This window comes from Glossina fuscipes, unplaced genomic scaffold, assembly GCF_014805625.2.
Source record: "Glossina fuscipes isolate IAEA_lab_2018 unplaced genomic scaffold, Yale_Gfus_2 26, whole genome shotgun sequence".
Taxonomy (NCBI): domain Eukaryota; kingdom Metazoa; phylum Arthropoda; class Insecta; order Diptera; family Glossinidae; genus Glossina; species Glossina fuscipes.
Window position 1 is genome coordinate 4,581,663 of NW_023998421.1, and position 27,626 is coordinate 4,609,288.

At 34.0% G+C, this 27,626-nt stretch overlaps 1 protein-coding gene across 4 annotated transcripts in view; it reads left to right on the top strand.

The window, feature by feature from the left end:
- The window catches only part of LOC119635293 (protein turtle), a 144,302-nt gene that overhangs the window by 64,499 nt on the left and 52,177 nt on the right, over nucleotides 1-27,626 (top strand). For all 4 annotated transcript variants that reach the window (XM_038030036.1, XM_038030037.1, XM_038030038.1 and 1 more), the window contains exons 3-5: nucleotides 1,558-1,679; nucleotides 14,379-14,661; nucleotides 22,729-22,970. In XM_038030036.1, coding sequence (XP_037885964.1) covers nucleotides 1,558-1,679; nucleotides 14,379-14,661; nucleotides 22,729-22,970 — 647 coding nt within the window. The remainder of the gene's footprint in view (nucleotides 1-1,557; nucleotides 1,680-14,378; nucleotides 14,662-22,728; nucleotides 22,971-27,626) is intronic.

The following is a 27,626-nucleotide window of genomic DNA, read 5'->3' on the forward strand; positions in this document are numbered from 1 at the left end:
TTAAATAAATAACAAAAAAAAAAAAAAAAAATTGAGTTTCGTGTGTAGCGTCACTAAAACGACTGCAACTTCTAAACTATTTTCATTTCATTTAAAGATTAGTAATATTAGGAAATCATATGGATTCGCCAGTAGTAGTGCAAACTTATTGAATTATATATATATATATTAATTCTAATACATCTTTCTATATGATTTCAAGTGCTGTAATGAAATAAGGTTGTTCTTATTAAAAGTAGCGCAGTAGTGGAAAAAAAAACAGACCTCAAGCGGTTATCTCAAACACTAATAAATCAAATGCTAATTTGCAAATATTCATAAGGCTGATTGCCTCACCAGGTGTCCCTTGGTCGAGGTTTGAGAATTTCACAACTGCGTATAATTAGTAGGTGATCGGCTTTCCCGTCTTACATGTTAAACTAGTTCTTCCGCTAGAGCATCCACGTATGCTTATTTTCTTTTCCATTTGCATTATTCACAATTCTCTTAGAAGCTTTTCGTAACGAATTATATCCATTTCCCATTAAGATTAAGGATTAAGTTAAGAATCAACTGACTTACATTCGACGATCCCACTCATTTTGAAAGTTCAATCAAAATTTGTCAAAAAGCAAATGGATTAAAATGATGACTACATACTGCCTACGACAGTTGAATGTTTGACGTCTTTGCCTAACATGCAAAACAGACTGGAAATCACCTATGTTCTGAGACGTTAACCCTGCGACGCTAACATCGATTACTTGTCTATAGCGGAGAGCTCCGCTCCACTTAAACTACACTTTGCAATAGAGAACAGGAAGCTCGTCAGGCTAGTAGTCTTAGTCTTTCTTCCTGATATTGGGTCCAGAGAACGTTTGCACTCTCGTTACTGTCGTATACATTACAAAGTAAACTTCCTCCAGTGTTATGAAAAAAAACTTAAAGTTCTCGAATTCCCTCAATAGTAACGCTGCAGAAAATGCAAATACTTTTCCTTGTCATTTATATGACACGGTCTTTAAAACCACTTTAACTCGTAAGCAAATGTTTGGAATGATAAGAAATTCGGAAAGGCTCCATTTGCAGATTGTCACTCTCTAAAAATATTGCGGATTTTTTCGTTATTTTTTTAAGTTCATTTATAAGTTTTCTCTAGTGTGAAATGGTGAGTGCTCGAAAAAGTAGACGGAACCAAACCATTTTCAATAGCGTGCGGCTTTGGGTCAAAGAAATTTCATCAAATTATCTCAAATTGCTACCTGTAGCTTGAACAAAATTTACACGGGCGGATATATAACAGACAAAGATCAGACGGACAGACAGTTTTCTCAATCTGTCGATATAATAAAAGGTGGATGGATCTATCTTAAACCCTTCTGTGTGTTACAAACGTCGGCACAAATTTAATATACCCAGCACCACAAGTGGTGTAGAGTGTAAATACTAACCATTGCCGTCTTTTCCTCTAGACAACGAACTCGTAGTCATAGGTTTAAAAGAACTCTAACCCCTCCAAAAATAATTACGTTATTTAAAATAAAAAAAGGAATAATTTTTTTTTTTTTTTCGTTACAGAAGATGCAGTCCACATCACAGCCATACTTGGAGAGGGTGTCATATTCAATTGTCACGTTGAATTTCCCAACGATCATCCGGTGCCGTATGTCCTACAGTGGGACAAGAAGGTGAGCGAAACGGTACGATATCACAAAAAATATTTCTTCTCTAAACTCTCTTCTTATTAAAGCGTCAAATAGTAACAAACAAAATATTTCTAACACGTTTGTGTTTGTTCATTTTTGTTCAAATGTTTGAAATATCATTAAAAGTTTGTTAAAAAAACAAAAAAAAAAACAAAAAAAAAAAACGAAAAAAACCATAAAATTGAGCAAAAAGAATCCCATAATCCAAAGACACGTACGTATGTACATAGAAACAGAATAGAGTTTATTTTTATTAAAACTACAACTAAACTCTCTCTCTACCAAAATCAGAATTCAAACATAGATCACACAAACGTATTCCGTTTCCAAAAAGATATATAACTTTATTATTTAAAACAGAACAGAAATGTGAGTATTTGCAAAAAAAAAAAAAAAAACAAAAATAAAAAATACAAAAAAAAGAAAATGTGAAGAAAAAGTAAAATAAATTTCAAAACAAAACAAAATTAATTAATTAATAATTTTTGTATTTTAAAAAGTTTGATTCGTTTAATCGGAGTAAACAAAACCTATACTAAGGCATAAAATAAAATACTATATAATTGTGTTACTATCGAAATTTGGTCTGTTTTCAAAATGATTTTCATGTTAAATAGCAACAAATGAAATTATTGTTGTTGTTTGTTTTTAATTTATATGGAATTTGTTTTTAAAAAGTGAAGAAGACATGCCATGTTCGTCTGTGGGCGAACCCCCATTACCCACCACGTGAAAAAAAAAAAGTAAAGCAACGCTTCTAACTATTTGTGGGTGTGTTATTCCGATGACTTCGTGGGCAGACATTTATAAACCTATTAGCGTGCGAGGTGCGTGCAGAGAGAAAGGCAATTTTTTATGCTTCCGGGAAAATATTCATTTCTTCATCAATATCTCAACTTGTTCCAGGGCTCTTGCCAATCCTCGGAGCGTTTTCGCATGGCTTCATAGGTAGTTGATATATAATAATGTAATTTTATTGTAGCCTTCGCTTTTAGTGAGGTTAGTATGGTGGCACCTTTCCTTCTAATTCTAAATTTCTATACACAATTGGTCTATGCACTACAAACCCCAGCACTACGAGAGTGGTATGTTTATTCCATGCAATCTTCTGAGCGAACAGGGCGAAATTGCTCTATATGCGAAGCTATAGAGCTTCTTCATTTTTCAACTACGATCTTTCTAGCGCGTTATACTTTTATAATAAGTTATTCATTCTTCTTCACCGATTCTCGGTACCTTCTCAAACAACTTGAGTTGCGTTAAACATAAGGATTTGAAGATCAAAATTCGATTAAACACATGTCTTCTATTCTCTTATTATATTTGAGTGTAAGAAGTGTAAGAAAGTTTGTAGATGAAGAGGAAGAGGTTTCATGTCTAACTATCGATTAAAACATATATCCAAATCTTCGCATTCGAATAGATGGCAAAACTTTTATCTCTTATTTACCATAGAGTAGAATTTTCAAAGTAGAGGATTTTCCTCATCATCCAGAACGATATTAATGAAAATGAAAAATGTAATATCTCACTCGATAAGTTCTTAGAGTCACTAATTAAACGCCAACTTTTAGGCAACACTTCGGCTCGTTTCATGAATACAATCTCCTGCAATAGCAAAACAATTATCCCAATGTTTCTCAAACATTTCTATGTCTGTTGTAGACAACCCTTCAAAATAGGCTTCAGGTTCGGCGATCATTACTTTTTTGGAGCCACATCTCATTCCGGCGAGCCTTTTGTTGAGGTTTGCAAACAGGCAACAGCAACTAGGCAGATGCGCCAGACGTTTAAGCAACTCGCAGTGCAACTCGTCCAATTTTGCCATTACAACTATTTACTTAAGACATAGTTAACCGTTTCGTTGAAAACGCTTTTCTCTTGTTCATTTAGGTCCGTTTTTTACCATTTCATCATTGAAACGTGCTACGTAATACGCACTATTGACCATTCGTCTCTTTTCAAGATATCCGATGACTAGTGGGGACATCTATACGCTATCCTACGAACTTATTGAGCTAGGTATTCGATTTAAATCAGCAACATTGAATGGAACAATTGAACATCTCAAAGAAAGCGGCGCACAATTTGAAGTACAGACTATAATTAAAAAAAAAAAAAGGACGAGTGAAAATATTAAGTTTTAAGTTCATTTCGAATAATCTGAAATGTACACTTATTAGTGTATTCCGACAACTAAAACAATTGTTTTCATTTTAGAGATAATTGCGAGATTGCCACTCATTACAACACTAAGCCCAAAACTAGTTTGAATTGAACATCTTAAGCGAAGGCACGCAGGATACTTTACGACGGATCACGTACAACTATATCTTTACTTGTCTTAAAGTGCAAAGGAAGCCATTAATCAGTGCTTTCTGTTCAATCTTTAATGGGCGTTTCACTCACCAAATTGACACAGAATTTTCCCACGGAATACTAATAGCAATTTTTAGATCAAAACCTGCTTCAATATACAAACTACATGCTCTCGCTTCTTATGAGGGGTACAAAATGTTGGATGCCATTCGAATAGGTCGATTCTTATGTTATATTAGTCAGATCGATCAAGAGATTGTAATCTTGTGTTTATTCCACCAACGGGCTTATATAACCCGTAGGTGCTTTTAATTTCTTATTTTCAAATCTTACGGATTTCTTCCTTCGAATCTTCGAAAGCAGACGTACTTTTCAGTTCTATTTAAAAGACAAGAAATTTATTTATAGCTTACTTGGCTTGTGAGTTCTGTCTATTGATGTTAGATACGGAAGGCTAAGTATAGCATATGAGTGTGATGCGGATAACAAAGCGTATAGCTATTGTAATTCAAGGAAGCAGTAGCTTTCCTAACTCTGGATAAGAGTATACTCTCAAGTCTTTGGAGATATTACTTGAAATCTTTGTGGTGACACGTTCGCGACTTCTTCGGAACATACACTATATTAACTTTTCGCTTAAACATTGATAACTTTTTCATTCTACGATATTTCTACTATTAATTTCTCGAACGTTACAAATGCAACTGTAAACTGAATATACATTCGTTGCTCGTGTGGTGGGTAAAATAATATTAAAGCGAACCGAAAACAAGTTGTTTCATAAAATTCTTATCAAAAGATCTCGTAAAACGACTTGCATTTGTAATTTGGCAAAAAGTAATTGAGGAAAAAAAAAGCAGGATTGCTAAGCTTAAAGCTTTATTTTTGTTTTAAGTAAATTTGTTCGTTTAATTTTTCTACTCTAACACACAACCAACACATAGACATATATATACATATATATATATAACAACAAAAAAAAGCTTAAATTTTTATCAGCAAAAAAAAAAAAAAAATAAAATAAAATAAAATATCGACTTTTTTTTTTACAAGTTCAGTAAATAAAATATATATTTTTTTGCTTGTATAACTTTCTTTTTTGGTAATTACTTTGCCTTAAAACTAAACATGCTTTAATGAAATTTAATGTAAAATTAAATCAGAGAGAAAAAGAGAGTGAGAGAAGAATATAAAATTCATGCACCCCCTCCATCAGTTCGCCATAACACTTCGTTTCAAGAAAATTCCAAAAAAAAATTAAAAAAAAAAAAAATGCATAATTTAGACATATTAAAATTTTTAAATAATTGTTTTTGCATTTTATTTAAAGAAAAATTATATATCGCTCCAATAACAAGAAACCAAAAAAACAAAAAAAACAAATAGAAAAACAAATTTTTGCACTTTTAAGAGTTTAATTTTCCTCATTCAATAACACGTCAACTTATATTATTGTATATATATACATATCTGGGTGCGGGTTCGTTACGATTAAATGCAATTGTGTAGTTCTCTTAAGAGGAAAATATTTCCTTTTGTTCCCGTTTTTTATTTCTTTTCACGACTCTTTCCTCACTCTTTAATACACACAAGAAAATTTCTTATAGAAATATCTTCGCATTTTCGCAGTACATAAGTGAAGACACTGCTTAACCGCAAAGCAATTTACACTTTACATATACTTAGAAACTCACAAATAATATAACTTGTATGCAATTGTATCCACAATAGTTGCATTAGTGGTTATTTTACATATCCATATATTGACTTTAGTTTTTGCTTTTTGTCTACTTCAAGCAACTCGTTATTCTTAAGCACTTGACTGTTAATTGTTAATTTTGTGGGAAATGCCTGATATAATTAAATATTAATTTAAATGCAAATAAAATTTGCATAAAAAAAAAAATAAAAAAAAAAACACAAAATTGAAATTATATGAAAACGTACACACATCCATATATAAAAGTTTCCACTTGATTTCATATCGCCCACGTTGAAGAGCTCCGTACACATTCTGCTTTTCTAGTTGCATTCACATAATTAAAACTTATGAAGATAAAGAAATTTCTTCTTCTGCTTCTCTGATAATAAAATAGAATTTGAACTAAATTCACAACAACTAAATCTCTCAAGGTTTCCCTTAAGTGCTTATCCCACAAGGAAGAGCCAACGTTATCGTCTGCCTATACGTGTAGCTTGTGGAGGAAATCATTATCCACAAATGATGTGTCAATGACTGAAATATTTATCATGGAAGGTTTAAATAATCGTATGCCCAGTTTCCTGCACCATTTTATGTGAGTACTTGTACAGTTTTACGACCTGTCGAAATGAGAGGAAAATGAATATGAACCATTTTCGCAACTCAAGTCTTATCTAACATCTCCTTGCTTAGGGTTCACACGAAAGTTTAAGGTAACCGTACCTACGACAATACCTCCCGCAAGGTCGTACATAGCGACCAGGCAACCAGGCATCTTACTTACTACAAGCAATTTTTCTTTATGCAATCTCACTGCCGTGAACACCAAGTATATCGAGTCTGTACAGCTTTCGATGATCTCTTATTACACGCAGCGCAAGCCGCTGTGGGCTTTGGAAGACTATCTCTTTTCGAACAATTATCAGAAATACATCAAGACGACAAATACCCCACTGATTCCCAGCTCACTAGTAATTCGCAGTATCATCGAAACTGACTGAGTAGGAATAACCGTTTTATGACCTTGATAGTGAAGAGCCGTGTAGAACAAGGAAATATCAAATTTTTTTCGTAAAAGAAAAACAAGTTCCCATGCTCCTCTTACGGAACGCAAGAAAAACCCGCCGCTCGACCAAAGATGGTAAAGCTGAAGTTCACTTCGCATTAGAACTCTTAAGGAATTTTAAGAACTTTAAGCGTGTAAAGCAGGCGAAGGGTGGCCATACAGAGGACCATGTTCAAAGACGCATCTGCGCCTGCGTCTGTAAGAGCAAACCAATCCGGCTTAGCTTATTCTTTCGTAACATTTTAGGTGGCTACATTGCACATGAGTGAAACCCTAATTTTTCCAACAAAACCTTTCGCAACATTTTAATAGCGTGAACCTCACATTGTCAAAATCTTGCGCTAGACATAAGAGCGAATTCGGGCAAGCAGTGTTTGTCACCAAAGTTGACGAACAGGAACGTTAGCTGAAAATATTTTAAAAACAAATCGGAGGTTAATGTTTACACAACCAGCTTGTGTTTATACCTATCTCTCGTTTGCGACACCCAGAAGAAAGCTTCACAGGCCCTTTTAGGTATACGCATTCCTGATCACTATGAAATTCTAAGTCGATCCAAGCATACCCGACTCCTCGCGTACGATCTGTGTGTGGAAAAATTTCCTGGCGGCAAAAATTATGATGTTGGCGTCGAAGTTGCCATTAAAAATAGGGTAGACCGGTCGAAGGTCGGACACAACACTGTAAGCTAAGCCCACCTATGCTTTCTGAGTCTTTCGCTGATTACTAGTAAATGCACTAGACACACCAATAATAGTTCTACTAACATATTCATTCTATGTTGAGCGAATATCTATATACAGAATTGCGTAACGTGTATATTTTCGTGATCAGTTTAAATTTTAAGTTGATTGTCGATTGGACCCTTCTCCGACTCTAAATGCTGCCGCTGATGCGACAGAATGCTGATAGTTGTCACGACTAGGCGTTAATGACAAGCCAAGTATAGGGCGTTCTCCGCTCCCGTAACTGATGCAAAACATCCCGTCGACGGGAGCTCTTCATTTGGCAGACAACTTGAAAAGTAGGTTTGCGTTGCGATATTTGTACGACTGCTAATGATGTCCGAGCTTAAGAAAAACTAAACTTTAAGCATGAGGTTATGGCCTTCCACATGTGAGCTTAAGGCCAGCTATTGCCAAAATTCGGTTTCATATTTACACGCCTGGTAGAAGACGTTCATCTAACATCCGTACTAACATTTTTTCCAGCAAAGGCGTGATTTTGAAACGAAAACGAATGTTTACATTTAACCACGCTCCCGATGAAATCTCACGCCCACATTTAATTGACGGACTAAGCAGAATAAACAGTCAAATTTTCAAACATATCTTCCAACTATCAACCGTACATTGACGACCCCGTTAGCGTAGGCATTCAAAACATGCACACGCCAACAGGAGAAACCTTTTCGCTTTACATTTTTCCCCTCCCTCGGTGCATTCGCGATTTTAACTAGAATTAAAAATAAACGGTATCTTTAATGAAATGACCCGATATGTGTGCATTTGCGTTTATTTCAAGTTTGCTTCAATAAATCTTAATGAAACTGACAGTATAAAGGCTAATGACGGTAGCCACAGCTAACAGATATATATACAGCGAAAAAAAGGCGGTTTAGCTTTTATTTTATAATTAATAGATTTTTTCAATAATAATAAAATAGAAAATAAAAATTTTTTGTTTTTCAATGGAAAATTTATGGTCCTGCCCAACGGCGTGAAATTTTTTTCATTTTTTTTTTTTCGTTTTTTCTTGCGTGTTTATGTTTTATTATGAAATTATATAAACCGCAAACACAAAGAGATTATAAATTAAATATATGTGACACACCGTGCCAACTTACACACTCACGCATATGACTAAACGAGATGAGCACAAAAAAAAAAGAAGAAGAAAAAATTAGTTGTCTTTTTTTTTCATTCAGCAATAAACCAGAAAACTTTTTAATGCTAATTTTAATCTGTTTGTAAAAAAGGAGTAAACTTTCCCGTAATTGAGAATAAAAAACAAAAAGTAACTGAATGAATATATATATATATATATATATATATATGTATGTTTATGCATATCAAAAAGTTTATCATATGTTTTTTTTTTTTGAAATATTTATAATTTGTGCATACGTGTGTGTGTAAATGATATGTAAGCACGGTATGTCAGCGATAAGAGCTTGAGAAAACTGGACAAAACAAAAAACAAAAACATATACCGCATCAACGACTAAATGCTGCACACATGAACATTTGTGTACATAAACACAGGCAAATGGCTAGATAGACAGACAAGAGCACTTTTGTGATTGTAATATAAGTCCCAACCGAAATTAAAAGGATTATGTTACATTATCCTCTAATTTATTTATTTGATAAAACTTTTTGCTCCGCTTTTCGTTTCTCTTACTTATATTCCTTTTCACAAACTTTACACTTACGGTTAGTATTTCATTTATTTAAAATACATGCAGAAAACTTTGATGGCAGTTGAGGTTGATTTTGTGTCATCTTTTGTTCACTTTGTTGTACTGGACTTTTGCCTACATATATATATATATTTAGGATATGTAATAATAAGATTAGCACCTTTCCGGTTGTCGAAAATTTCGCTTTTATCTTCACATACACATATATCATATATATGCGACCTAAAGCTCATCCATCAGCGTAGCTTTAAAAGTTCCGAAGGCTCATTGTAAATTATTGATGATAGCGCGATAGCTAAAATAGTTTTCATTAAAAATATAACGAGGTTTCAGTTTTTGAGCAGGCTCTGCTGAGAAATGCAGAAATTAATGCTTTATAGCGTGCAATACTATATTTTCCCTACATAAAGATATCGTTTATGATATAAGGGGAAATCGGAAAGTAAAGAAAATGCCGGAAAATGAATATAAGACTGAGTGGGTTGCAGCTATAAATGATTGGTTGAAGCTATAAATGTGTGCTTGTAAACGCCTTTGCGTAGCTTACGCCGCAAGAGTGTACGAAATTTGAGCGGATATGTGAAGCAGCCAGCAGAACTTGTGGCAAAACCAGGTTTTAGTAAGCCGACCGATTCAGAATCACTTTCTGAAACAATCTAGAAAATGGTTCGGATTAAACCTACCGCTTTCCATATAGCATTATGGGAAATTGAAAATTCGTTGTACTCCGCGAAGTGATGTAGGATATTTAATAGTGTGCTCTGTCGCACCATAGTGTCTTCATTTTTCTGATAAACTTCTCACTGGGTGTACCCAGATAATTCCACTTACAGCATGTAGAACTATTGGTATTTTGAATGTATTCAGACATATATAATAACCATCTTAAGAAATATCGTTGATCGCAAAAACGCCCTACGTTTTATATTTTATGCGCGATAGAACAGGGGACGCTCCCTATGGAGGGGGAGACGGGGAATGGCGTCAGCTTAGGATGAGGTCAACCTTTACCGACCGAGTACTCGTTTTAGGAACAACAACATACTGATCGTAATTAAAGGCCGACCGGATTGGTGGTTCAACCCGGGTGTACTGCCTTGATAGTCGCGCCCTTTAACACATTTGCGAATGTAAATGCCGCAGTATTTCAATTTTGAAGACAGTAATTTTCCATTTACTTCTCTATCGTCCTGGGGTCTTCCAATTATTGTAGTTGCCGAAGTATTGGCTAACTGATTCTTAGGTTGGGTTTAAATTTGCTTATATCGCTTTCAACTTTGTAGATTTCTGCACTCTACAAAGAGAGCAGATTGACTCATCGTTCCGTTTTTCTTATGTTTTCTTTAGAATATGATCTTCTAAGTACCTTTCGGATGTCAGATGTAATTCTAAAATAAAATCACTTTAAAATTTTGAACGTCACTGAAATTTGTACACACCGCGAACGTGTCAAGCACGTGCCTTGGGTCTACTTTTAAAGGTGAACTATTGACTTTTCCCTCTAATCATTTCAATTTTGCTTATATTGGATATGAAAATTCACGTAAACGTGTTAAACTATGAAACAACGGTTGCGCTGATCTTTAATAATCTTATTTTCATTTGCCCGCTGTTCCTGTTCTACGCCTAAGGAATTCATATATGACAGTTTCTTATGCGTTTTCCTCACACATGTTTGTTATTACATTTTATTTACATTATAATGGATTTACCCTAGAGCTTAAAAATGCTATTAAATCGAGGCATATTCGTACAAAAAGAACCTCAGGCCACAAAAGTGCAACATATGAGTTGCATACTTACATCATATATATAATATAATGTATATATATATATTCATTTGTATACAAATTCATATTTATTATGAAAATGATAATAATAAATAAATGTTATTAAATGCATAATAATTTTGTTTCTTTTTTTAATGTTTACAGAACATTATTAAAAACACTTGTGTGCTTTGTTAATAAATATAAAAATATAACAAAAATGAGAAAAACAAAATGGCAGACCTCCAGAGATTTTTATATGCAAAGCTATACACACATGCTGAAAGAATTAAATAAATTAACTCAAAAATATTTAATTAAAATTCATTTTTTTCTTATACTCTCACCACTATATGGAGTATTTTATGTATAAAAAATGCTTGTTCAGGGGATTGCACTATGCCTACATGTCTGTACGGTTGTCGAGAACACGACATTGATTTTAAAACTTTACCTAGAGAAGTAAACTTTGTCAAGAATTTTCCTTATAATTTTGCTGTGGTTAGGTTTCAACTTAATTTAAAAAACACAACGGAGAACCACAGCCCACTATTAAATTCCGTACACAACCCTATAGTTATTCATAGAATTTATTCGATGCATTAATATTTTTGCTTGCTGTAAGTCGCATTACTGGGGCACGTCCGCTAAGAAGTATAAAAAAGAAATAGAAACATTATGGTGGGACACTACCTACTCTTAAATACCCTACACTACTTCGCTTAATATAATTATACATGTGTGGACACCGGATTAATAAAGATTCGAAAATTCTCCTCTTTTTTTTTTTTAAGTTACAACCCATAGCTTAAGTGGCTTTACGTGCTAAGTCGAAAGATCATTTCCCACGAAACTTGCATCAAACTCTTTAAAAATGTTTTGTTCGGTACATGTATGACGGACGCGCTTGATTGTACAACCAATTGTGTACGCGCAGCGCTTCCCGAAAAACTGCAGGTGCAATGGAATATATGGATCGTATACAAAATAGTAGCGGATATTAAAGCATTAAATGAAGTTTTAGTAAAAAATTCTTCCTTATTCTTTCATGACACATCACTTTTTTTATAGAAACTCCAAAGTTGTGCCGACCAAGCAAATATATAATATCGTGGTTTCTGAATGAAAACCCATTACAAACTAACAGGAGTAACTAATTACCAGTAGATACGATATCTGATAATAATATTTGTATTATAAATAAAGCATTTGTTTAGGTAATACGTGCACACAGAATGACGACAATACCGTAAATTCTTCCTTTAATTGTTGCGTCGAATCTCGGTAACTGTTCGTGCGCTTGCGAACAAATTAATGTAATTCTCTATTGCTGATCATGCAAAGAAAAAGACTTTGCAACTAAACTGAACTTTAACATTACAATCGTCGTTTCAACAATCCAAATATATTCCGGTATTTAGGCGGTCGTCTCCCACGAATTTGACAAACGTAATATACAATCTATGATATGTGATGATATATAATCCGCGATATGAGAGGAATATTCGACAACGTTCAGAAAAAAAGTTCTTTAAAAGAACGGTTGCGAACGAAATGATCAGAACTAGTTTCCCGCCTCTTACTACTGGAGGCTTCCAATATTATATTCAAGTTCTATTTCTGATCGTTAGGTGTTTTATGTGTTAAAGCATTAAGAAATAAGTGAAAAAGATATGTTGCTTTTTTGCCCACGTTATCAGTCACTGACAAAATGTAATAAAAAACAATGCGTTAGTTATGCTTAAACTTTTTAAATTAATTCCTAGGCTCTTCCAAATAAAAGCCGGAGTTGCAGATCTTACTAGTTAAACCCTTAGGCTGAGCAAAAATCCCTAGTCTTTGGGAAATCCCCTTTTTATCTTAACGGCATACGTTTTGCTCCATGTTTGCAAGATGAAGAAATACGTCGCGGAGGTCCTATAAAGAGTATATAAATTGTTGATTGAAGATCGAGCCGAATACCTCGGTTTAACAGTGCACAGAATCGATATTTACGTCATAATAATTTTGTCCAGCAGCAGGACTTTTATGTTAGAGATTGCCTTTTCACTGTCGCCAGATTAAACGCCAATGGAAAGAGCAATGTTTTCCTTTTGATCACTTTTCTAACGTTGTCTATGACTGGAGGAAGAAAGTTATGCTGAACGTGTGCAGTCAATGACTAATAAGAGAGAGAGACATGCGAAACGCATGCATTCTTGATACGCATAAGGTTCTGATACCAAAAATCTAAAAGAGAGAAAGAAAACTGTACCTCTCGTCCCAAGTACATAGAATATTCCGCAGGGGCAATGCAGACGCAATCTTTAATTCCATGTGCGATCTAAGAATTTAGTATAACGATGTCCTAATCGACGAGAAAATATCTTACACTTTCTTATATACCAATACATAAGATCCTGAATAGCAAATACTACACTCAAGAAGAGTTTTGTACTTCTTCTTCCCCTTTTCCATTAACTATCACAATAGTACGCTACATATAAATGAAAAGGTTCTAATTCGTATTATCTCTTGTGACCTGCTCACAACTCTATTTGAAAACAAAAGAAAGAAATAAGACAATGATCTTAAATGTCGTAGGGAAGTTGAAACTTTTCTAATTTCAACTTTTGCTGGTTGTGACAAATGGAATAACAGAACTAATATATATATATGATCATATCGCAAACACCAAAGAATACAAAATTGTGCTGAGAGGCATTTCCGTTCACATTATTAATCAATTAGCAAAAAAATAAATTTTTAATTATTATAAATGTAATAATATGTTAATTGATAAGTTTTTTTCTTATGCAATCAACCGCACACTTATACATGGAATGCTAAAGTAGTAGATAGTATTTTATTACAAAATTTTTTTTTTTTTTTTTGTTTTTGTTTAAATATTACATCATAAATTATGTGGCATGATTTTTATTTAATTATATGTTGAAAAACTTTTATTAAAAAAAGGCAAGAAAAAAAAAAGTGATGTTGTTTTTCTAACAATTGAATGCAGTTCACCTTATTAAAAGTTTTATTTCATTGTTTACTAGATTCGCTTAAGAAAAGTTTAAATTAAACCACTGCTAACTGTGTTTAATTTGTTCTATAGTTTTTTTTTTTTTTATCATTAGCGAGGAAAAGAGACGAAAACATTAAAGCAAAAATCATAAATCATTAAAATATATGGAAAATGTTATAAAAATATATATATTGTTTTTGTTTTTGTTTTTAATTTAAATTATGAAGTGAAAAAACAAAGCTTTTAGAAGTGTATGATTTGTTTTTTCTTTTTTTCTTTGTTGTTTTTTATTGTTATATTTATGTTTTCTATTTTTTTTTTTTGTGTTTTTTTTTTTTTTTTAAGTTTAAAGAATATTTTTAATTTGATAAATAAGTTACTAATTAAAAAATTTTACAAATTATTTAGGGTTCCGATTTACCGATATACATTTGGTATGAAAGCTATCCTGAGCACATCGAAGAAGGTTATAAAGGACGTGTGTCGCGTGTGTCACCCGATTCGCCATTCGGTTCGGCATCACTCAATTTGACCAACATCAAAGAGTCGGATCAGGGTTGGTACGAATGTAAAGTGGTTTTCTTAAATCGTGATCCCAAACAGCATAAGAACGGTACATGGTTCCATTTAGACGTACATGCACCGCCACGTTTTAGTGTTACACCCGAAGATATTATATACGTTAATTTAGGTAAGTACTTTAAACATATTTTTCTTCCGAATTAAAAATATATATACACTATGCAATGAATATTTGCTGAGCCATGTCCATAATAGTCAAAAAATTAAAGCAATCTCCAAAAACATCTTCTTCACTAAATTTGCTATTACTTACGGTTGCGTATTTCCAAAAATTTGTAGCCAATTATTGGATACTATAATCACGATTTCCACCAGCTCTAGTTTGGACGGTACTTGACATTATTTCGGGAAAAGTTCTTCTACTCATCTTAAACGACAACGCCTAGGTAACGAGAACTCGATGGCGTTGACCAAATACGTATTTTCTTCATACCTTACCAGAGAGCAAAACAATTACGCTACAATCACAAGTTACGAACACTTTCAATTCATCTATCTCATGGATAATCTCCTGGCTTTTTATATAGATACAATTTGACCAATTTATATCAATCAATCTTGTTTCTAATGTGATGCGGTGACTGCAATTCACTTATTGCTAAGCAATTATGAAACGCATACACGGAGACCGAATTATAAGTGAGCCACTACGAAAACTTCTAATCGACTACTGGCCGGACGTTATTTTACATTTTTTATCATGTTTGATTTATTTTTATTTATTTTTTTTTTTCGAAACGACCAATCATTCGGGAAATGTCCTCTATATGTGTAACACGATGATGATTAAGAAGAAGTTGGAAAAGAGAAAGAAGAAGAAGTAGAGAGAGGCTGCCGAAAATCTACTGAATACGTGCTCATCTGATAATCACTATCATCTCTTAGCTACGGCCAAGTATGATCGACAGCATTAAGACTTGAGTCGAACATTGACGTAGTAGTTGCGACTCTTATCTTGATATAAAACTCTGCAACTTCGAAGATATCGAAGAAGAAATTGCAATTGGACATGAAAGTGAACATGAGATGGATGAAGAAAGTAATGCAACGGCTCGCAAGTACAGCGTTCACGCGCGTCTCACAAAAATGTAAATTCTCTCTCTAAGGCGTCTGATCTTCGCTTTAAAGATAAATAAATAAAATTTATAGTACATGGCAAAATAAAAATCGCTAAAGAAGCTTAACAGTGATACTAGCGTTGAAAAAGCGCCACATTTGATTCTGTATGAACTTAATTTCAAAAACAATCGGTAATTAACTCTTAATTGTGGGCGTATTAGCAAACCCTTTGTCGCACTTTTCGACTCTATTAGCAAATAGTCTTGAAAAATATCTGGGTAAGAGTTTTGTGAAACGACATCGTAAACTATAAACGAAACTCGAGGCGATTTTCTCCAGCTTACCACAGTTTCTTGTCTACTGGCGGCCTTTCTAATCGATCAAGTAGTACGTGGTATGTAAAATTTCGCCTTCTTATCTTTATTCTTGCGGCTGTGACACTTCCTGAAAAATGCGAACCAAATTTACTTATATTTTTCTATATATATTAAATAAAAATTTCCTATATAGATGTATAAAAATAAATTCTAAGATTTCAGTCTTAAAGCATTAGCATCTAAGGCTATCGACTTTATTGAAAACTCTACCGCATTTGAGGTGTTTTGCAAAATGTTTAATACAATAATAAAAAAAAAAATAATAATAATAAATAAATAAAACATGGAACAAAACTGACAATAATAACAGTACTACCTCTTAAAGGTTAAATTTTATTTATTTCTTCGAAATGTGAGTAATAAAAATACTTGTCAACGCTTGTTGCTCAATAAATTTTATTAATGGAAATTTATTTATCATAAATTTAAAGTAAACGAATATATAAAACTGGGGTGAAGTTTTTATGAAAAGCAAACTATATATTCGCAAGTTTGATTGATACGGTCATTAACTTTATGCTGTGAATGACGTGTTAAATGTAAAAGGAGTCACAAAATCTCAATAAAGAGAAAATTGAACATTTCCCTGTGAATGCATATTTTGAACGCGAAAAAGTTATTTCCAATAAAAGAAAATTTTTTAAATAAACTACAAAAGAATTTTTGTTCTTTGAGGGCACGACAAGTTTAAAAAAAACTATATATTGATTGAAATAAAAGCTGCTTTTTTTTTTTTTTGAACAAGAGAAAAGTAATTACATCTTATTTTATTTTGCTTGCGTAAGCTTTATTAAGATCGAATTAAAAATTGCTAATGTTCACGTATGCACATCTTGAGATGGTTCAGACGCCACACTTCTCGTTCAGCAAATCGAGCGCAGCACCAGCTGCTGTGTCACTCCAAACCAACTTATTGAACACTTATGGGTTTTTCTCGGTTTCGGCAATGACCCTTGAATTGTTGAATCCATCGACTGCGTTAGTGCGCTCAAAGCCATGGCGACTATTCAATCATAGTTTTCTCACAATACAACCTCAATGTCTAAGCTTCTAAATAAAGCCCAATTTGTGGGTATGTATGCAACACCCAGATAGAAATTGAGAATCGCTCTCTAAATCGAGTTTAGCTTGTCTGTCTGTCTGTCAATTTTGCTTTCCTCTGTTCAACATATCACCTCCTTTTGTTATGCCGTTAGATTAATAGCTACGCTTCGGCGCTATAGGATATTTAATGGGAGGTTGTGGCCTAACGGACTATCACCCCGAATGAAAGACCTTTTCTATGAGAGACAGAAATATGGTGGGATTTTGAAATGTTATACAAATGTTCTTACAGCCATGCCACAGTGTTGCGACAGGTCGCTGAGATATTTTTGTCATATATTGCACAAAATAATATCAAGTATTGACCAAGGCAATAGTCGCAGTAAGACTATCTAATATCAACTCTGTGTTATGAAACAAGATTGTTAAGTCACGAAAATCGCAAAATAAAAAGAAATGCCTTGTGATATGTGACGTCTCTATGACATTGTTCAGAATACGTCTATAAACATGGATTCAATGATGAAAGTGGTCTCCTGAAAAATTAAACACTCTTTGACGATTTAAAAGTGATCAGCCGTAGCTAATGTTAAACAATCAATTTTTTTTCGTGTCTAAATATTTAAATAAATACAAAAAGTTTCGGAAATTGTTAATAAAAATATATTTTTTTATCAAAATCAATTTTATAATGTTCGAACTAGACCCCGTTCCGACCTTTCGCTCTAGTCTTCACATACTAGACATTGTTTGAGAAAGCCTAATATGGAGAGATTTCACGGAAATGTCTTCTATACTTGCAAGTTTTTCTGAACCGAAACCCCATCCTATAGTTCCAATGGATGAAAGTCGTGACTAGCAAGCCGGCTATAATGAGGACACAGCAGGTAAATTCATAACGCTTAGTGATTGGGGACACACCTACTAGGCGGCGATCACTGTAACTACGAATGATATGTGGTTATTGCTAAAGCGTATGCATGCTCGGTAAAGGCGTAACACCTTCATACTGGGCACATCTCACCTACAAACCGAGGCCACACCCTATTTCTTTGTTTTTCCGTACTTCTTTCGGGTCCATCCCATTTTACGGATATAGGGGGCATCCTGTGCATGATTGGTCGTATTAAAAAAAATAAAGAAAGTTGCCACGACGTTCACTTGATCCTACAGGCTTAACTTTCAATGAAAAGCTTTACATTTGAGAAAATTGATATTCCTCGAAATCGTTCGTGCGGCTATGCTTTTTATTTTTATAAATAGTTTGGTACATTTGGGATGAAGTGAGAAAATAAGTCTCCTTTTTCGTCCATTTATCTAGGACACAAACGATAATGTTATAGTACCAGTTTCCGAATTTCGCCTTGATTCAGTTATTAGAAGCCGACCAAATTTAGTTTAGCTTAGTTGCATTTTCCAGGCTTACCATATTTTGTTCCATTGGCATGTCCTTGTTTCTGACGCCAATCACTGTAGTTCTTTTTGCTCGGCGAAAATAAAAAAAATTTTCCACAACAAGCATTCGAAAAGCTCTCCAAAGTATTGTAAACAAAACACTCGCGTTACAATTTTATGCGTTGCAGTTCAGTACAATGCTTTCAACTTGCATAAAAAAGTTGTGAATATGAGTGTAAACTCGAGTGCGGGTTTAATAATGAATTGCGTTCATGCATTACTTACAAAACGAAACGAATTAAATATTTTTCGTTGTTCTTTTCCCGCTCGGACATGTACGAAGAGTCTCGAATAAAAGCCGAGACCAGAGACCGTTTTTTGAATAAGTTGCTCGACAGGAATATTACGGTCGACAAATTTTCCAGTAGGTTACTAAAAAAGTGCATACCTTATGGGGAGCTTACTCCCTGCAAACGCAGCGCAAAGAGGCGCTAAAAAAGATTTTCAAAATATTTCACCTCTTGGTCAGTTAGCAGCTAGTAATGGAGATGAGAGAAATTGAGCATAATCCCGCCATAGAGGAATCAGCTGTGCCGAGATATTCACAGAATATTGGGAACGTAAACGGGTAGTGAGTTAGGAGCAAAGGCAAAATATTTGTATATATTTTTTTTAATTCATTCAGTCAGATATGTCAAGACTGATATTGATGTTATTATTAACTTGTTTTTTTTTTTTTTTTAAATTAATCTGTGGCATTTTTAAAGTAAACTCCTTATTTAATACTTTAAAAATTACAAGTTTATTCTTTACATCCACATGTAGACCACAAAAACAAACTACAAAACAAAGCTAGAGTTAATTGTGGTTAAATATGTATATCCCAACCAATGCTAAGAGGGTGAGAGAACGAAAAAACAAACATAATGCACACAATGCTAAATTTATATACATAGATGAACGACTGTATAACTTTAACACAACAAGGACCGTACAGAGGTAACGAGGAACAGAAATGAAAACAAAACAAAAAAAAGGAATACAATTTTAGTATGGGGATTGAATAGAGCTACACAGCTTCATGCAAAAAACTATTTGAAAACAGAGAAACTGAAAAAATACGTCCAAAATGGATGGAAAAATACGAAGATGAAAATAACGTCTTACCCGTTTAGGTTTAGTTTAGCCAACGCGCTGGGAGTCTCATTTAAAAAGAATAAAAACTCAGAATGTTAACAAATGTAAAGTGTACGTACATGCACAGACATGCGAACTTGTAAGCTGGCATGCAACATAGACGAGTGTTTTGAAGTTATTTATTCACTTGATTGTCCTGAGAAGCTGTGCATAACAACAAAAGACTTCATATGCTATGAAAATAAATTTACAGCAAGCAATAAAAAGAGTGAAAGAGAGTGAGAGAGAGAGAGAGAAGGAAAGAGAACTTTATAAAAAATTGAACAAGAAAGAAAAATCACAACAAAACAGTAAACAGCCGGAAGGAACCTTTGGCGAGCAGTGATGTGAATCTACACGCACAACTGTATTCCCTCAGCTTGAGTTCTTTGATTATGTTAGAAACGGGTGTCTGTAGAACCGCGTAACTAACGGCGCGAGAAAAGTTCAAAGCTTAATTTTCGCATACAAAAATTTATGTGAAAACAAATTGACGCGTTCTAGTCGGACCAGACCAGCTGTAATCCAAAAAAGAGAATTTAAAAGGTATGCTACTGCGTTTAAAAAATAATATGAATTTTTTGTTGCTTATGGAGTGAAAAAACGTTCGTTATTCTCTCAATCAATCAATTTCATCGCCTTACAAGTACTTCCTGTTCGACACAAAGTACTTAGGGCAACGTTTTTTCCAATTTCTAAAACAAGTAGAAAATACATTTCCAGGATGGCTTTATAAACTTTTTTTGATATGACCTTTAAGTCCTCAAAGGATTTGGAACCATCTTCTTTATTAAACAACCAGAAGTCGCACAGTATTAACTTGGCCGAATGCAGCGCTCGACGAACGATACATCATCACGTAAACGCAACGTTTTTTTTCGAGATGTGACGCTTTTAAGACAGAAAACATCTTTTAAAATGGTTTGGCTTCATCCGAACGAAATGCCCATAACATCAATCGTCTCTAATTATCAATCGGCGATTTTCCAGGACGTTGGTCTTTTGATTTGGCTTTGACTTCCGTCACGTGGCTTTTGTCGGTAGATGTTGATGGTCGCCCGGGAAGCTCTCTGCTCGTATTTTTTGGTCATTTTCAAAGTCTTTACATTACTTCCAATATTCGTTGTTCGGTAAAACCAGATTTAATAAAGATGAAAAACACTCAGCTTAACAGGCTTACGAAAACCTTCATAGTATTGCAGTAATGAAATTTTATATAAACGTGAAACACTGCGTAGGTGTCAAAGGCAAGACTCTCTCAGTCCACAGTAGAGATAGTTTCATTATATTCACTTAATGTGATGTTCAAAAAAATATATTGCGAAGAAATATTGAAGATAATAGGATTCATTTTTTGAGCCAAAGCCCGACAGTTCCGTAATGTTCGCTGCGAAGTTAAGAATCGCGACTACTGAGCCAGTGATTCAAATTTAAGTGCGGTAGAGGTTTACTTGACCGTAGCTATGGTGAGTATTCCGTCCATATTACCAATTGGCGCACATCAACTGGGCTGCGGTCATCTCTCAATCTGTTTCCATTTCTATAGTTGCTTCTGGCTGCCAACGTGTTACACACGTTGGAAGGAAAAATTCTCTGAATAACTGTAAACAAGTAAAAAAAGTTATATTCGGCGGGGACCGAATCTCGCATACCCACCGCTATGCTTTTCGCATTCTACTGTCCAGGTCCTTCAAGTTCTTTCATTTGATACCCCCATCGCTCGTATTATTAAGAAGAAATTAATCGCGTTGGCTATCGTAATCATTTTAAAATTAACCCATGTCTAGGATGATATTACATCTTCGTTTAAGGAGTGTGCAAAGTAGTTTTAATCATTTTGTCTGGTTTGCCTAATGATAAATAAGCATAAAATCTTAAAAAATTAAAAAAAAATAAAATTTAATCACTTGTACTTTTGTGTGGTCATGACCCATATTTTTCCTTTTTTGCTTCTAAAGAGTAGAGTGTTTCGTAAAGTAAGTTCGGAAAACATTGATAGCCTCGTAACATTGATAGTTTCAGAGTAACGAGCAAAACTCCAAAAATTGTTATTAAAAAAAACTGAGTTGCGTTCACTTTACGCTCTACTGCGATGTCACACCGGCCGATTTGGCCAAAGAAACCGCGAATTATAAGCGATTACAAGTCAATCGATAGGGCAAACCAAAAACTTTAACACATATTGCACGATTATCGTGTTATGGGTGTAAGAACGGTTGCCAGCTACGAACGAAAGTTTAAGAACTCTTGCCAGTGCATTGTGAGAATAAGATTTTAGAGAAACCAAAGAAATAAGAGAAAAAGTGAAATAAGAAACTTGAAAAATACTTACAAAATTAATGTAATCTAATTAGGAAAATTAAAAGGAAATCTTCGCCACAAGTTAAACAAAGCGCCAGGAAATTTTCGTAAGAATTAACTAAGTTTCGAACTTGAAAGCGATCTCAAATAGGATTACTTGACTTTGCTGTTTTCGAAATCAAGTCATTAATAGATGAAAAAGGAGTAGTAGTAATAAACTTCACATTTTCGTGTGCAGTACAAGGCAAATTCTTTTCCAAAACACTGGCATGGTTGCGTCGGCTAACCCGTCATACGGAAATGATGGAAAATGAGTTAGAGATAAATGAAACTAAGGACCTTAGTAGCAACGCCATAAACAATTTGTGCAAGACTTGAGTGCACGTTGTACGGGGTTAACACTAATCATTCCACATCTTTTTAAAAATTTGCTGCTACTTTTATTTTTTTTAGTGTTAATTGTTAATTTATAAAAAATGTAAACAAAATATTTTTGAGTGTATGTAAATGAAACAGTCAAAAGATTTAAGTTCAAAGTTCGAACGAGTCTTAAAGAATCGCTCAGGCAAGATTAGTAGACAATACGTAGAGTATGGAGGGTAAACTTGCTTAATTTTATTTTAATGAAATTGTTAATTATATATATACTCGACACAGCAAATATTTTTGTTTTTTTAAATTTTTTTGTTTTGTTAAATTTTATGAAACATAAAATGCAATTGCAATATGAAATTATCATATATTATTTATATTTAAATATTTTTAAAATAATTTTTCTTCAAATAATAATTTATAATTTAATATTTATTTCTTACCATTTATAGGTGATTCAATTATATTAAATTGCCAAGCAGATGGCACACCCACACCCGAAATTCTATGGTACAAAGATGCTAATCCCGTTGATCCATCGCCTACTGTTGGCATCTTTAATGATGGCACCGAGTTACGGATCTCCACTATTAGGCATGAGGACATCGGAGAATACACTTGCATTGCACGCAACGGTGAGGGACAAGTCTCCCATACGGCCCGTGTTATAATAGCGGGTGGCGCTGTAATCATGGTAAAATTTCTTCTCATAATTAACCTCATTTATCCTAATTCCCTTACCCTTTTCTCTTGAAATCCTTCCAATAATTCTCCTTTAAATTTCCCCTTCCAAACTCGAAGACAGCAAAAACTTTCATAAGAAACGAAAATTTTATATTCGAACTCAATACGTTTTCTTAATGATTGATTGATGATTATCATCTTTCGAAAATCTCATTTCATTTCTCTTCTTCTTTTTCATTTTTCATTTTTCGTTATTTTGTTCCGTTTTTTGGTTTTTCTGCTTTAAATATTTGATGAGAACTTCTTATAGAAATTAACGAAAATTCGTGCAAAACTTATATAACATTTTTTTTTTTTTTTTGTTTGTTTTTGGAAAGGCCCTTAAATAAATTCCTTTTCGTATTTATTTCTCTGTCTATGTTCAAATTGCTTTTATTTTAAACAGTTTGATGGGCTTTAAGAATATCGGAGTAAGGGGTAAAAAGTTCAGTAATACCCTTTTTGGAATGGATAGAATGACTGACAGCACATGTTGCAACACGTTAAAACAAATTGTGTAGAGGGAAAGTTTCATATAGTTATCGCATCAGTGCATAAATATTGCAATGAGTAACCGAGAAACAAGAAAGAACGAAGGGAGAATGGCTGAGAATTGTGCTGCATGTGCTAAGAATATATGAATATTAAAAAAAAAAAAAAGTCTTTTTTTTTTTTATGAAAATTTGTTAAACGCATAGGCAACAAATTGAAACTTGAATTTTTCCTTTAGACCCTTTCTTGGTAATGAATTGATGTAGTGCTCCCTACAATATTTCCTCATGAACATTTATTATTTACTTAGCCTTTATGTAGGAATCCACGCAGAGTGTGTTTGAGTTCACAATGGTTTATGTGCGCGATGTTATGCCGGGCTGTGTGCATAAAAACAACTAGACCCACTAATCTTAGTGCCAACAACTCGAAAACTTTTATCACTCAAATTTTCGCATGTCACTTTGCTGTCGGTGCAAAAGGGATAACGTGACGAGTGTCACGTTTGCCGCGCAGCACTTGGCCACTTAATCTTTTATCTGGGTGTTTATCGATCGATCTAAATTGATTACAGACTTCGCATTAGATGTTGCACCAAATACATACCACGTAGATAAAATATCAATGCGTAGAAAAGTATCTTTTCAATGGCTGCCCTCGGAGAAGGGGATTGTATAAGTTGTGTCATTCCACCTGTAATTGACGCGGGTATATACTCAAAACAATAATTGCTCTTGCCAAGTGCAATTTTCTGATTCAATTTAGCCAAGTGTAGTCTGTCCTTGAGTCTTTTATTTCATTCAAATTCTTCAGGTCACAGCCACAGTTTATTTAATTTTACACTTATTATTAAGTATTATTAAGGAGTGATGGTATGATAGCTTTGTCAATTAATTTGCAGAATCTAGTCTTGCAAGCAAACATTGCCTGCTTAAGGTAACATTCTCTACGTAAGCTCCTACCTGCTTGAGGATCAAATTAACTAAAAGAGAAAAGTTAAGGGGACATTTTTTTTTTTTTCTCCATAGAATAATAGTTAGCCATGCATTAATAACGGCCTTTCGAGTCCGTCTGACCAGTAGAGCCTTTTTTTGTCATGCGGTCGTCTCCCTCCACCTCTCCTCTTCTTCCATTAAAAAGGAAAGATAGCATGCAGCAGTACCAATGGGCAAGAAAAACGTGTGGTCGCCAAGCACATGCAATTTTTCGAAATTTTTAGACATGTTTACATATATATTCTACTTTCAGTACTTGTAATATGTTTTTATGTTTATATGCTACAACTTCTACCCTTTTTTCAAAAAGATCATTAAAAGTCTTTTTAACGTCTACGGCGTATAAATGCATCTTATGAGGCCCCATTGTACGTGTCTTGACGTGCAAGTAGCGATTGTTGCTGAAAAAAATCTATTAACTTTCTAAAGCTTAAGTCTTAAGTGGAAAGAAGCTGTGCACTTCTGTGTCAACTAAGTCTCGGCATTGTATTTCTTGCTCCAATTCGTATGTCAATGTGCACACATTTGGTCACACAGCGAAAAGTCGATAAGTTACATATTAAATTACTTTCTCATCCAACCTATCCCTCGACTTCAATCACATAAGACGATTTTCTCCTTTAAAACACTAACTCGATAGTAAAAGATTTCACAAAAAAGTTTACCTTTGATAGTTGATTGCCATTCCACTCCAAGACTGTCGAACATAATGAACATAGCTTGAAACGCGTATTAAGCTCAAAGAGCATTTCGCTAAGCGATAGAGAAACTTTTTTCCCAACATTTTTCCGTTTTTTCTTGTCAGGGACGTTATTTCAGAGATGATGTTTGTAGCAGTTATGCAAACTACTTAACGAGGTATGGTAATTTAAAGAAGTGGATCTCTTCACACGCTATGGCTGAAAATCGATTTTAAAATCGTTACGATTCGCCGGTTTTTCGACTGTCTATTAGAAATTACGTCGAAAAATTATGCAAGTGTCGTTGTTCACGATTGCAGTTTTCCCCTCATTTTTCACTCATTTTTCAGTGTGTCTTCAAGAGCTTAATATTAATAATCCTGTGTTAGCTTTCAGCATTGACTTGCTAAGAACTTATGCTCAACTTTTCATCTCTTTTTTTTATCGCTTTGGGGTTTGCAAGAGAAGATGACACACGTATAGGCAGGAGAATGGACGGAAGAAAATCGAGGACGACGATCTGTTTATTGATCGAAAGTGCGTATACTTCGTGAATGGTGTGAGTCATATTTGCAAGTATTACTACTAACTTGATAGAAGAAAAACAATTCTTTGAAGGTAGAGTCAGTCTATTTGAATTTTATAAGAGCAGTAGGCAAATATTTAACATCATTTTTTTCTACACAATACCACTTTAAATGGTTTGACATAAATCCTGAGTAGTTATAGTTTATGTAAGAGAGTCACTGTAGCATGTCGCATGTAGGACATCTCTATTCTAGACGTGTGCATCCATATATATACGCCTATCAATGTCTAAATATATGCATTATTCAGTCTTACAAAAACGACTTGATTTAGTTGAAAACCTTTGCACAAAAATTGTCTCTAAGCTCATAGTAATTAGCACCTAAAAACTAAATATCTTGAAGAGATTCTGCTTTTAGTTGTATGCACAACAACCTAACTGCCTTTTGCGGGGTATGCTTAACAAGCGACAGGAACATTTTAATCCAATCCTTTAATGTTCTACGCTTTCCTTGCAGTTAGTGGGGCTTTCATCTTCTGCTTGTAACATTAATTTGCAATTAACATTAAACTTTATATAGGAAATTTCTTTTAAGGCATATACGGAGGGTTTGCGCAATATTCTCTCCTTCAGCACAAACCTTCAGCTAGTTTTGCTTTTATTTTCAACATTTTCTTCGTCAGTCTACGAGATTGTCTTCTTTCGGTAGATTTTCAGATTATGTTCTTTTAAAAATGTAAATGTGTGTGTGTGTACACGTTCGCTTAGGCGTTATGCAAACAGCCAAACAGTTTGTCAGCATGTAAATGGGTTCATGCAAGCATAGCTACTGTGTGTGTGCCATACATAAAATTTATGAAGCAATTTAACTTAATTGCAAAGTAACTCATTTAAATGTATGAACATTAATTTTAAAATATACACAAAAATACAACGACACAAGCAAGAATTCTCGCACGCATATAATGTAAAAGAAAGCAAAAAAGATTAACTAATTTTGCTTATAAATTAATGGAAGCAAACTACATGAGAATATTATATTAATAACTGAAAGGTTCTTGATATCTATTTGCAGTTCTCTTACATATAAACAGATTAAGCTCGAATGTATTTATGAAATACTCGCTCATTAAAATTGCAACAGCATAGATGAAGGACTCTTATATTTAATAAGAATCTTCAGATGATATACAATATATATTAAAAGACTCTGACTATGTCACCGCTTCGCATAGCTGCTTTTCTAATAGACGCTATTTACGTTTTGAAAAATTTTCCTCTCATCCATTTATCAAGGGGTTGTCTTTATTAATTATGTCATCCATTTATATTCTATTCGAAGATGTTGCTTGAAAGCTGTCTTGAATTAACGTAAGATGCTGAATAGATTCAGCGAAATGCATCTGTCTGCCCGATTGTTGCTGAAACCCAGAAAGAAAGGATTAACGTTTTATCATTTCATAGGCTATATAACACATGCAAATAGGTCTAGAGTTGTCAAAGGAAAACGAAAAGAAAAACGAACAAAAATTGACATAAAATGTAGTAAAAATATTTAAACGAGCAAATAAGCCGGCCATACTGCAATGACAATTTACAAGCAAGAAAGTGAAGAGTTCGATAGAACTTTCTTCCTTTTCTTATCACGTTTCCCCTTCTTCGTAACACCGTGTAAAGCTTATAAGTTATCTTAAATTGAAAATTTTCCACAAATATACCCAGCGGAGAATGTATGAATGTGTCATTGTACGGACCACAAACACACATCAGGGAGAGCGAGCTTGTTGATTAGCTTAAAATTGAAGCTTACCGCATTCCCCTTAAGCAGAATTGACAGAAACCAATATTTGGGTTGATTTGTTTAGGGCACAAATTGGTTTAAACAATTCAAAGTGTTTCAGTATACCATCGTTATTAGAAACTTATCATAC